The sequence below is a fragment of the Halictus rubicundus genome, chromosome 6 (genome assembly GCF_050948215.1).
Source record: "Halictus rubicundus isolate RS-2024b chromosome 6, iyHalRubi1_principal, whole genome shotgun sequence".
Classification (NCBI taxonomy): Eukaryota; Metazoa; Arthropoda; class Insecta; order Hymenoptera; family Halictidae; genus Halictus; species Halictus rubicundus.
This window is the reverse complement of record NC_135154.1, coordinates 8,949,953-8,962,896: the sequence shown is the minus strand read 5'-3', so window position 1 is coordinate 8,962,896 and position 12,944 is coordinate 8,949,953. Positions and strand designations below refer to the sequence as shown.

The 12,944-nt window shown below is 32.5% G+C and overlaps 1 protein-coding gene across 4 annotated transcripts; it reads left to right on the top strand.

The window, feature by feature from the left end:
• The first annotated feature begins 300 nt into the window (after positions 1-300).
• Positions 301-12,566, top strand: Msps (msps cytoskeleton-associated protein 5). 4 transcript variants are annotated; one of them, XM_076789820.1, is made up of 32 exons: positions 301-731; positions 1,292-1,360; positions 1,444-1,637; positions 1,796-2,002; positions 2,098-2,217; positions 2,295-2,470; positions 2,545-2,768; positions 2,852-3,046; positions 3,354-3,534; positions 3,648-3,760; positions 3,989-4,199; positions 4,271-4,434; positions 4,540-4,691; positions 4,760-4,978; positions 5,069-5,252; positions 5,341-5,547; positions 5,652-6,656; positions 6,882-7,085; positions 7,167-7,302; positions 7,376-7,569; positions 7,702-7,919; positions 8,432-8,587; positions 9,031-9,213; positions 9,359-9,527; positions 9,605-9,763; positions 9,884-10,071; positions 10,205-10,367; positions 10,425-10,598; positions 10,679-10,825; positions 10,907-11,081; positions 11,173-11,310; positions 11,479-12,566. In XM_076789820.1, the coding sequence occupies exons 2-31, from the start codon at positions 1,304-1,306 to the stop codon at positions 11,283-11,285; spliced, it is 5,988 nt and encodes a 1,995-aa protein (XP_076645935.1). In that variant the 5' UTR covers positions 301-731; positions 1,292-1,303; the 3' UTR covers positions 11,286-11,310; positions 11,479-12,566. The 4 variants fall into 4 exon arrangements, with proteins under 4 accessions (XP_076645935.1, XP_076645936.1, XP_076645934.1 ...); XM_076789821.1 differs by having other exon boundaries at positions 1,282-1,360; XM_076789819.1 differs by having other exon boundaries at positions 301-735.
• Positions 12,567-12,944: the final 378 nt, after the last annotated feature.

The following is a 12,944-nucleotide window of genomic DNA, read 5'->3' as shown; positions in this document are numbered from 1 at the left end:
ACATCAAAGCTATTTTTACTCTTTTACAATATACATATTATATGGAATCAATATACTACATTATATAGTTTGAAAAAGTACTTAAAAGACTGCTATCACTATAGTATTATTAGTAAGCTATCTATAGATCAACGATGCAGGTAAATTTGGAGGTATTTGCTTGCATATATGTATACCAATACTCTAAAAGAAGACGTCCATTGTGTTGTACAATATTCTATTTAAGTTTATTCGTTTCTGAGACTTTATTCGTATCAATCGTTGCAAGAAAGACATTTCTACAAAATTAATTAACAGCAATATTTTTAGTATTATGTGTCGTGTCAGTCTTTTAAACGTCCAACAAGAAGTTAGATAAACAAACCTCTTTCTTTTTGCAAAATTTGAAAATAACGGTAAGAGAACGAAACCAGCTTCGGGACAAAAGAAATTCGCTCTTAGTACCATCTACCGACGCAACCGGTGAACTGCAACATTGACCGGGTTCGCAAAATTCATAGTTTCGAAAGATTGTTTTGTTTGTCTTTTCGTTTACGTTTCGTCTTGACGGTTGCAACGAGGATCTTGAAGACTATTTAAAAATTAAATGTAAAGACTCAACGGTTGCCGAAAGGTCATAGTGGACCTTAGCCTGACTACTCGAACGGTTCTAATGTATTGAGTCAACGATTTTTCTACGAACGTTGACTGTCCTGTCGAAAATTATTCTCGTATACCCTCGTTTTTTTGAGGTAAGTTCGAATCTTTAATCATGAATCCTTTCGATTAATATCCGAAATGTCCAACTGTCACAAGTCGTCGTTGTCTTTGCTCGTTCATCCCAACACGGAACATCTGCAAAAACAAATTCCTACTACTTTCAACACTTAATGAAATGTGTGAATCGTTAATATTCAAACATATCGATATGTAGCATATTTTTGTGGAACAAAAGAAACGTTCTTCATTATGATTTGAACGTTTCTGCGAAAGAAATGATCAGTGTCCTCCGAATGTAATCATTTTCCGAATGTAGTAATGAAATCTAGGTTTTTAGTTACTGCCTTATAAGGTTTGGAAATAACGTCAAGTTGTAACTTATGACACTTCTAACTATAGCTTCGTTTATTTCAAAATTGTTTCCGTAAAACAAAGTTACTGTTAACAAATACATAACAAAATTCCCTGTTAATTATTTGATGAACTACATATATATTCACAATATATTGCTTATTGTTTCTTACTTATAACTTAAGCCATATGTAATGATCGTTAATGTTATTCAAGTTTGACGTAAATTAGTCATTTTCAGAGTTTTTAAAATATGGAACAAGATACAGAATACATTAAGCTACCATTAGAGGAACGATGTGCGCACAAGGTAACATGTCCTATAATTTAATCTTTTCACTTTAATACAATACATTTATATTTATAATAATTTCTTATATTGATATTAAACAGTTATGGAGAGCACGTTTGCATGGTTATAACGAATGCGTAACTACGTTTCAATGTATCGACGATGAAAAATCACCTGAGTGGAACAAGTTCCTAGGATTCATAAAAAAGTTTGTAGTAGACAGTAATGCTATAGTCCAAGAGAAAGGATTAGAAGCAACATTAGCATTTATTGAAAATGCTGCAGTAGCAGGAAAGTAAGTTTTACTCATCAAAATGAATCTAATAGCTTTGAAATCATTTATTAGTACTATTTTATTATTATTACTAATATGAACTAGTGGTATACATATATTTGTATGCTACAGAGTAGTTCTAAAGGCATAGATAAAACAGATTCTTTATAATTTTATAGGACTGTTGGTGAAGTTATGAATGGAATAGTTACTAAATGTATTGCAGCCCCTAAAGTTAAGACGAAAGAGTTAGCAGTACAAATAACATTGATGTACGTAGAAATTGAAAAGCATGAAGCTGTTCAAGAAGAACTGTTAAAGGGAACAGAAGCTAAAAATCCAAAAATTGTTGCTGCATGTATCAACACCTTAACGCTGGCATTAAGGTAACGAAATGTTATTGATTTTTACAATTAAAATAAGGTAAGATATAACTTTATGCGTACTATGGCAATATCCATTGATTATTTTGTTTACACAGACAATTCGGTCCAAAAGTGATTAATATAAAGCCTCTACTAAAAAAGATTCCTGGTTTTCTTGAGGACAGAGATAAATCAGTTAGAGATGAAGGCAAATTCATGGTCATTGAGATTTATAGGTATTTTATTAATATTATGAAATTATCTCGGAAAAGCATAATTGTTTGCGTAATACAATTTGTATTTGTATATTTAGGTGGATAGGCGCTCCATTGAAACAACAGTTGAACACATTGAAGCCAGTACAAATTACAGAATTAGAAGCAGAGTTCAATAATTTGAAAGAAGAGAAGGTTGTACCAACCCGTTTTCTGAAATCTCACAAACCAAAGCAAATATGTGCTGCAAGTTCTACAACCGATGTCGTTGAAGGTAGACACAAATGTGAAATGATTCTAAAAACATTTTTCGTTTCAATTTCTAATGCAAAACATTTTCTAATTAAGATGGCAAAGATGATGGTGATGGTGCTTCTGTACCAGATATCGATCCTTATGAATTATTAGAGCCAGTAGATATTCTTTCTAAGCTTCCAAAAGATTTTTATGAAAAACTTGAGGCTAAGAAATGGCAAGAGAGGAAAGAAGCTTTAGAAGCTTTAGAGGTTCTTGTAAAAAGTCCCAAGCTAGAAAATGGTGATTATGGGGACGTAGTAAGAGCTCTAAAAAAGGTAATTTAATAATAATTCGTAATTTAATCACGTTTAGTGCGTTACGATTATGTTACTTATAATATTGGAAATATTATGAACAGGTTATATCAAAGGATACTAACGTATTAGTGGTTGCACTCGCTGGAAAATGTCTAACTGGCCTAGCTGTAGGACTTAAAAGGCGGTTCCAACCTTATGCAACTGCTTGCCTTTCATCAATTTTAGAGAAGTTCCGTGAAAAGAAACAGAACGTTGTACAAGCACTCAGAGAAGCTGCTGATGCTATCTTTCTTAGTGTAAGTTTCAAGTATTTAAATTCGATCTACCAAATATTTTCTTCATATTTCGTTACAATTGGAGATTTGTGAAACAGCAGCAGCTATTGATTTAGAAGTTTGGACATTGAAAGCACGCATGTTTGGTTAAAATGTATAGAAATGTATCAATTTCTAGGCTTTGTACAACTAGTGTAGTGAAAATGCAAAAAGAGCCGCTTTCTCATATTATGCGCGAATTATAACAAACCTCTGATAATATGTAATTGCACCTCACTATAGTTATTAGATATGTAAATAATGATATTGTACTTTCCGTTCAAATTAGATCTCTATTGATGTTTCACTGGAAGATACACTTGCAGCTTTAGAAAATAAAAATCCTGCAGTCAAAGCAGAAACAGCTGCATATTTATCAAGATGTTTTTCTCATACACCACCGCAAAGTTTAAATAAGAAGTTATTAAAGGCGTATACTGGTGCACTTCTAAAAACATTAAATGAGTCAGGTATACCTTATAATGGAATTTTTATATAGAATCTTTTCTTTTTTTTTTAACGTATTAGGTAATTGAAGTGGTTAATGCATGCAATAATATAATGCTAAAATAATGTCTTTTAGATCCGACTGTTCGAGATGCTTCTGCAGATGCTCTTGGTACAGCAATGAAATTAGTTGGTGAGAAAGCCATGACACCATTCATTACAGATATTGATAATCTGAAGATGACAAAGGTACTTTCTAAATAACAACTGTTAATTTTACTTGGTTTAACATTGTGTTTGCGATTCAGCGTTCAGATGTACCATTATCTTTCAAATTATTGAACACGTGACAAAATCTGTTTTGCATTCATTTAAAAGACTGTTTATTCTCTACAGTTCAGTGCAGACACACCGTGAATTAAGGAACGAACTATATTGTGTAGACTTTATTCACGTGCATTCGTTTTTGTTTGTTAGATCAAAGAATGTGCAGACAAAGCTGTAATACACGTTAAAGTCCAAAACGCGCCGAAAACGGTCGTTGAAAGGCCGAATACGGCGCCGAGTAAAATTGAATCGGCAGCGAAAGCTAAAGAATCAGATTTCAAAGCTCCAAAGAGACCGAATACAGGCATAAATAAGAAACCTTTAGCTAAGAAGCCGTCTGGTTCATCTTTGACAAACTTAGGTATTCAAACATTAGAGATTGATAATAAATACTAATATTACATTAAGTAACACTTAATTTCTATTTTTCAGCTGTTTCGAAGAAGTCATCTGCTGCAAAAGCTCAAACAGAAAAAAATTATAGTGCTGAAGAAATAGATGAAATGGCTATACAGTATTTACCAGGAGATATTCTTTCGGGTCTCGTTGATACTAATTGGAAGACCCGCTTATCTGCAGTCGAACAACTTCTAGAGGTAAAACACAAGCCTGGAATTATGTTTGACAATCCGGACTAACAGGATCCGGATAAACGGAATTCTACTGTATATTGATGTTTCAATAATATAATTGTATTTCAGTCTGTAAAACAAATGAATCCATCAGAAGTACCTACACAAGTGATTGTGCGGACATTAGCAAAAAAACCAGGTTTCAAAGACACAAATTTCCAAGTTCTGAAATTGCGGTTAGAAATAGTGAAGTATCTGGCCGAGAATTTCCCGTTTTCAACGTAAGATTTGTGCATTTAATCCTACGTTTGAACGAAGTGCCCTTATTAATTAACTATTTTCCTTGCAGTACTGTTTGTGAATATTGTCTTATGGACATAACAGAGAAATTGGGAGATGCGAAAAATAGTACAGTCGCAGCTGAATCTCTTCTATCAATTTCGGAAGCAACTAGTTTCGAATACGTGACTAACGAAATAGTATCGTTTGCTTTCAATCAGAAGAATCCAAAAGTTCAACAAGAGACGTTATCGTTAATATGTAGAGGTCTCATAGAATTTGGCTGCGTGTAAGTATTTAATTCGTTTAAAGACTGTAAAAGGAGTAAAGAAGTGCTGTAACGTTCATAGTATGTATTATATATGCATATATGTTTTAGTATCAATGTTAAATCATTAATGGATAATATGAAAAAAGCAGTTGCAGCAACAAACCCTGGTGTTCGTACTTCAGCCATTACATTGTTAGGTACGTTATATATGTTTATGGGGAGACCTCTGCTCATGTTCTTTGAAAATGAGAAACCTGCCCTGCGTCAGCAAATCGAGCAAGAATGCGAGAAGGTAACCGTCTGGTTCTTCAGTTATATCTCTGTAGAAATTGTGCTTAACGCGACCAATAATTATACTTAACAAAATGTTTATTTCGTAGCACAACGGCGAAAGTCCTCCAGCACCGATTCGTGGAGTAAAAAGCAAAAAGGGCAAAATAAGTGACGACGATGACGACGATGCTGAAGCAGATAAGAAATCGTCTTGCAATAGCGAGCTCGATATTAATAATCTTATTCCACGAGTTGATGTCAGCAATCAAATCACAGAGAGCCTTCTGAATGAATTATCTGATAAAAATTGGAAAGTAAGTCGTACATTGGCTACGATATATTCGAGAATCCCGAAATTGTTTGGGTTATCGTACACCTCTAGGAATATTTGCTAATTGAAATTTTCTTTGAATGCTAGGTGCGGAACGAAGGCTTACAAAAAGTGAATGCTATCATTTCTGAAGCGAAATTTATAAAGGGCTCTATTGGCGATTTACCTCAAGGGTTGGCTCTGCGATTGGTTGATAGTAACAGTAAAATAGCACAATCGACTCTAGGTATATGTCAGGCATTGGCACTTGCTATGGGTCCACCAGCAAAGCAGCACATTCGAGTTCTATTTCCCGGTTTTATACAATGTTTGGGAGACAGCAAAAATTGGATTAGAACAGCGGCGATATCGTGCATAAACACATGGGGAGACCAGTGCGGCTATAAAGAATTTTTCGACGGAGAGATTATAGGTGACGCATTAAAGTCTGGATCACCAGTGCTTCGAGCTGAATTGTGGAATTGGTTAGCACAAAAATTACCACTGATTCCCGTTAAGCAAATACCGAAAGAAGAACTTCTTGTCTGTCTTCCATACTTGTATAATAATTTAGAGGATCGTAATTCAGATGTTCGAAAGAACGCTCAGGAAGCAGTTTTGGGTTACATGATCCATCTTTCGTATGAAGCGATGGCTAGGAATACAGAGAAATTGAAGCCTGGGTCTAGGACAGTGGTACTTGCTGCGTTAGATAAGGCTCGACCGAGTTTACCTATGAAACCATTGCCCAAGAAGCAGCCGGTGGAAGAAAGTAATCAAAAAGTTGTTAAGAGTGCTGGGGCCGTGAAAGCAGCAAAAGCAATAGTAAAACCAAAACAGAATCAAGCTGCAGCAAAACCTGGCAGTGCGCGCAAAAAGGATGATGATACAGACACGAGTCCTTTATTGGTCACGAATAATCTGAAACATCAGAGGGTAATTGACGAGCAAAAGTTGAAAGTTCTGAAATGGAATTTTACTACACCGAGAGAAGAGTTTGTCGAACTCTTGAAGGAACTTATGACTGCTGCAAATGTAAACAAAACTTTGTTAGCAAATATGTTTCATTCAGATTTCCGCTATCATCTCAAAGCTATCGAGGCATTAACCGAGGTAAATATTCAAATTATTTGAATCTCTTTAATTCGAACATTTTAATGCTAAAAGTAGTAGCAGTTTATCGATTTCGCGGAGCTCTCTAACGGGTCCATATAGACCCTGTATATTACTCGGCATAACTGTGAAGAGCAACCGGTATCATATAATAATATCAAATAATGGTTTTAATAAACATCAACTTTGTATCGATCTAATGTGAAATATTTTTATAAATTCTAGGACTTGCCGAACAATAGCAAAGCATTAGTGTCTAATTTAGACCTAATCCTCAAGTGGTTAACGTTAAGATTTTTCGACACAAATCCTTCAGTATTATTGAAAGGTCTGGAATATTTACGAGTGGTATTTAATTTACTAATAGAGGATCAGTATCATATGTTGGAGAATGAAGCAGCATCATTTGTTCCATACCTCATTATTAAAGTAAAACTTCCCTTATATTGTTCTTGTTTATTGAACATTTTTCTCAGTAACTCGTACATATAATGTGAACACTTTTCTTAGATTGGCGATCCAAAAGACGCAGTTCGCAATGGAGTTCGTGCATTATTTAAACAACTTGCATTGGTATATCCAGTAAGCAAGTTATTTTCGTATATAATGGAAGGTTTAAAATCTAAAAACGCTCGGCAAAGAACGGGTAATGACATATATATTAGCCTGAAGTTTAAAGAAAGATAATCAAGCGGTATTAAATAATTATATTTTTTCAGAATGCTTGGATCAACTAAGTTCCCTCATAGAAAATTATGGACTATCTGTTTGTCAACCGTCTCCAGGTGTCGCGTTGAAAGAAATAGCAAAGCAGATAGCTGATCGTGATAATTCCGTTCGGAATGCTGCTTTGAATTGTATAGTTCAAGCATATTTCCTTCAAGGAGAACGAGTGTATAAACTTATCGGCCAGGTAACAATGATTACAAAATGCCGTTCTTCAAATCTATAGTCAATTCTTCTGGGAGAAATATTGTTTACCATGTTACTCTATGAGCTATTTAATTGATAAAAGTAGGAAAAATAAATTTTTTTACATTTGTAGATATCGGAAAAAGATCAGTCGTTGTTAGACGAACGAATTAAAAGGGCAGCTAAAAATCGTCCAACAAAGTCAGCTTCGGCAAACAAACTTGCCCCGCCCACAAGTACAACTCCTATTGCTTCTAACGAAGACGTTAAAGCAGATTATGAAGAAGAAAATGAGGAGATGCTTGAGCCACAGCCTGCTTCACCACCACCACCACAGCCGCAAAATGAACTGTACGTATAATATATTATTGTTCTGTAAAATCCTATTCAAGGTTTTAATAGCATGCATATACAGAGTATCCCATTTTAATGATGATCTTTGTGTTGATGACCTTCTCGACACTGGATAACATCCTCCTCGAAATAGAAAAAGTTTCGTATGAAACTTTATTTAAAATAAATAATAGTTATGGAGATAATCGAATTTATCGACTAAAGTGGGACACCCTGTGTAAACACTAGATCAAGGTTTTCTACCAAAATGTAAAACAGCGGTATATTTATCGATGATTTTTTTCGGTTTCCCTATGGTTATAACAGAATTCATCATAATTTCCAAAATATTTGTAAACACTGATTTAGAACCAGTATTATTTTATTATTGGTATTATGTTAGCAAATACCGAAACTTAAGTCCCAGCACTATGCTATTCTAATGCCATATCTATATAATTTTAGATTTTCATATAAATTTTTTTATTTTATTTATGTTGGCACGTCTTTGCTTTTTAATGCTTCTTCAGGGAAAATGTAACAGACACAGAAGCAGTAACGCTACACAGCACCGCCGACGAAATACAGACGTGTTCTATCACTAATGAAAAAGCTTCGAAAACATCGCCAGTAAAAATTACCATCAACAACTCGCCTCAAAGTGATCATGAAGATAACACTAAAACGTTCGTGCTTCTTATGTATTCGTTTGCAGTGTGTCATACACGCTATGGTGGTGGGAACACATACAATTGCAGTATCTATTTATTTTTTCTAATCTTTCTTTCTACTCTTTTTTTCAAATGTTATTTAATTTAATTTATGAGAAACTGAATTGCGTTTGTTCTGCGTTCATCGTTAGTAATTTTTCATTAGATTTGTTCAATTACTTGACATAGCATTTGTACATATCATTGGAACGTATCATGTTAGAATACATACGATTACATATTTTTTCCTTCGGACTGTAAAGTCAATATTTTATAGCTTAAAAATGATAAAACCGAAATAAGGTGGTATCATGCAGCTTGATGTCTATGTTTCTTAAAAATATCTTTCAAATATCGTAATACGTTTTTTAGTTCACTTCTTTCTATTACAGTAATTCATATACAATTTAATCATTTAGATGTAATTCATCGTCGCCGCAGAAAAAAGTCACGGGTCCATTTGGACTTGATATGGATTATTTGCAAAAGATTGAATTAGAGGCTCCCGTAAAATTCAACAACCCCGTTCTTGTGGAAGTGAATCTAAACGAGCTCGAAGCTCTACTCGATAGTCCAAATACAATCAATCTACCTAAAGTACCGTAAGTAATCATGTACTTACTATCTACTTGATAAATAGTCAGTCCATTATGAAAAGTAAAAATTGTCGTTCGTACCGATCACATGTATTAATTTGATATTTCAAATTACAATGGTAATACTATTATCTTATGGTGTATATTTCAGAATGATACCAATTTCTCCACCGAAATTGTTGGTATCGAAATCATCAATGGTAACACAACAATTGAATACGGCTAACGCAAGCAAAGAAGATAGTCTTGAACGCAAAATTCTTGCAATGTCTAGCTTGGACTTAGCTGTTGCGATACAATCGATGAACAGTATAGATAATGTTTGTATTTATACTGAGCGTCTTACTCACTTACTATTTACGTTAACTTGTACATATATTTATTTTACATTTTGTAGTTGATAAAATCTCATCAGGTTCTGAATTTACAATCCAAAGAAGATAAATTTATTGGTTCGATAAACATGCAATTGAAACTTTTGCAAACGTATCCTTTACAACAAGGAGGAACAGACATCTCGAAAGGTTTTAGGAGCACATTTATGGTTATTTTAGCGGTAAGAATAAATATATACATATATACATGTAAATCTCTCAAAACTAAACTGATTAGCACGATTAAATAAGGGGGTAAAGAAAGTAAAAATGTATAAACTTTTTCTATTCTGATATTATAGTTCTACGACAGTGGAGTTCTCGGAAAAAACGTTCCGTTGATTCACTTAAAGGAACTTGTGGATCAAATGATTAGTTTGTTAGCCGAGCAAAAATTACACCATTTACATCAAGCTGACGTATATTATCGTGTGATTAACAACATTGTTTGCAAAATAATAGATAATTCTAATCATACCACGATCATATGGTAATATTCTAGACATTAATGTTTTCATTAACATTTGATTGGCTAGGAGACGAATAGATGTTACAAATATATTACAAATGTTGGAAGCAATAAACAAATAGTTAATACATTAATATTTTTTTTCAATGTTCAGTGCTTTAATAAAGTTGCTCCACGGATGTGCTGAATCTAATGAACCTTCTAAATACGAAGAATTAGTTATGAAATGTTTGTGGAAAATAGTAAAAACAATTCCTAACTGGGCTGACGACTTAAATTATGACACCATTCTTTTGGAAGTCCACCGCTTCTTGAAAGTATGTATTTCTCTTATTTGTTTGGTAGAAGAGTTTGATAACACTGATATTTTGTAGGATTATCCAACCCTATGGTGGAAAAAACGAAAATCTGACACTCCATTACGGACAATTAAGACAATTCTTCACAGTATGACACGCATAAAAGGCAGTACAATTCTTAGTCATTTGACTCGAATAAATAATACTAACGAATCAGAATTGCATACCTACCTCATAAGGTTAATCACGGTTAGTTCAATTAATTATTCGTGCAATGATGTCTATCGTGTTCTAGTATGCAGAAATTCTAACATATTAAAATTTAACAGACCTTCAAACCCGATGAAATTAATAATCCAAGAACAACAATAAAATCAAGTAATAGTGGTAAGACTCAAGAACATTTATCGAAGGTTACGCACCAACAATTGTCTGAAATATTTAAGAAGATTGGATCAAAGGAACACACGCAAGAAGTACGTGGAATAATTTATATTATGCATTATTTCATTATTAATATTCAGTGCGATATAGTATTTAAACAGCTTTCTAAACAGGGTTTAATACAATTGTACGATTTTAAACTTCAATATCCTGAAGCCGATGTACAACCATTCTTGATAAAGTCTCACCAATTCTTCCAAGATTTTATAGAACAAGGATTAAGAAACATCGATCAAGCAAGAAAAAATCAAAATCTTATATCACAAACTAATAATGAATACTTAACAGGTAAATAATATATGCGAAATATTGAAATGAATTTATCATTTAGTTCATGATCCATATTATCATTTGAATTTATATACGTCATGTATTGCAGATGATCCCGCTGGACGCGATGAAAAAAGCCTAATGGATCCGTTGCACAGGCTCGAAAAACATAGAGCAAACGAAGCACAATGTAAATCTACCACTCAACCAAGTACAACATGAATTAACCCTCGTCGATATTAATTACGTAAGAAAAAATTTTAATCGGTAAAAGCGAAAATTTATTTTAAGAAAGATATACTACAAAATTAAAAAATATAAATTCAAAATCTTTCTAAAAGTTTACAAACGTAAATATTCGTATATATTCCATGAATTTATTATTTTTATGTAAATAATAAATTCTGTCTTGCAGAACTGCAGTGCTTAAAATGAATGGACGAAGAACCAACAATACGTATAACACAATATTAAGTAACGTACATAGTACATAGATAACGAATGTTAACAAAAATACCCAATGTAATGTTATGCTGTTCAGTGCAACATTAACTGTAGCATTTACGTTCGAATTTTCAGTAGTTACATATAGATTATGCTGCTACTAACTGCAAGTTTATGTGTTAAAATATTCAATGGAACTATGAACGTGTTATATTACTCATATTTATGCGAATTTTATAATAATTAAGCTATAAGAAGGAAGTATTATGCTCTCTATAGACTGATTTTTACAGTCGATTTACATTTCGTTATTTCTCTTAAATAAACAATCTTTAATGTATAATATTATAAGCTAATTTTTTGTTAATTCTGTATTTATGAAGCGAGAATATAACAACTACATTTGTTATTTAATTAATCGAAATTGAATCGTACTATGAGAAATACTATTATCCATATTTATATCCAGGTATACGAATAATACGAATAATACGAATAACAGATTTATTACGTTAGTTTTTCGTGGTAAAGTAGTATCTAGCATTAGGAAAATATTATATAATAATTTAATATGAATGTCTTCAGGAAATTCTAGAACATCTTACGTAGTGTAAATAGATTGTGTATATATTCAAATATTCAATAAAATATGTCTTACAATATCATTGTTGATTATATTTGCGTGGTAACAAGTGGTAATCACTTTTTTGTAATTTACTGGTTTAATTTTAGTTCATTCACTCGTTGTGAATGATGAATGGAGATGATAATAAACTTTGTATACTTCTTTTTCATTAAAAATATAATTAATATTTATTTTATATAACGACAATATTACATGTCAATACAATAATAAAGAAAAATACTCCCAATATCTCGTATCACCATTTACAATTAATAACTTCACATTTTCCTTAGAATCGATAGGAAACAACTTCACATATACAAATAATGTAATATCTATAAATACTCTTAACTCTGTTATTCACATTAAAATATGAAAAACTAATTAGATATTATGTACAAAGTACTTAAGTGAACTCTATTTACAATGATTGCTTTGTTTAACAGAAAATATGGAATATGTAAGTACTTTCTAAACATTTAAATTACATTATCTGTAATAATTATTTATAGTAATTACAACTAAAACTAATTTGAATACTATGGAAAAGTGGTATGTGTGAAATTTGTACGAAAACAAGCTTTCAGTGTAAACTACTATTAAGAATTGAAATAGTCTAAAATAATTTTTTATCAAAACTAATCTCTATTTATTTGTGGAAATAAGTATTTCCTCAAACATTGTTACAGTATACTTGAAGGTAAACATAACATAGACAAGCCCTTCTGATAGATACATCAGTTAGGTAATCCACTTACAAGTATAACAATAGAATATAGATTTTCGTTTAGTGGTCAACAAATGGTGTAATG

Coding starts and splice junctions, on each gene's coding strand:
- Msps (XM_076789820.1), top strand. CDS start 1,304: ATGGAACAAGATACAGAATACATTAAGCTACCATTAGAGGAACGATGT. Junction 1,361..1,443: donor AGGAACGATGTGCGCACAAG/GTAACATGTCCT, acceptor GATATTAAACAG/TTATGGAGAGCACGTTTGCA. Junction 7,920..8,431: donor CCACAGCCGCAAAATGAACT/GTACGTATAATA, acceptor ATGCTTCTTCAG/GGAAAATGTAACAGACACAG.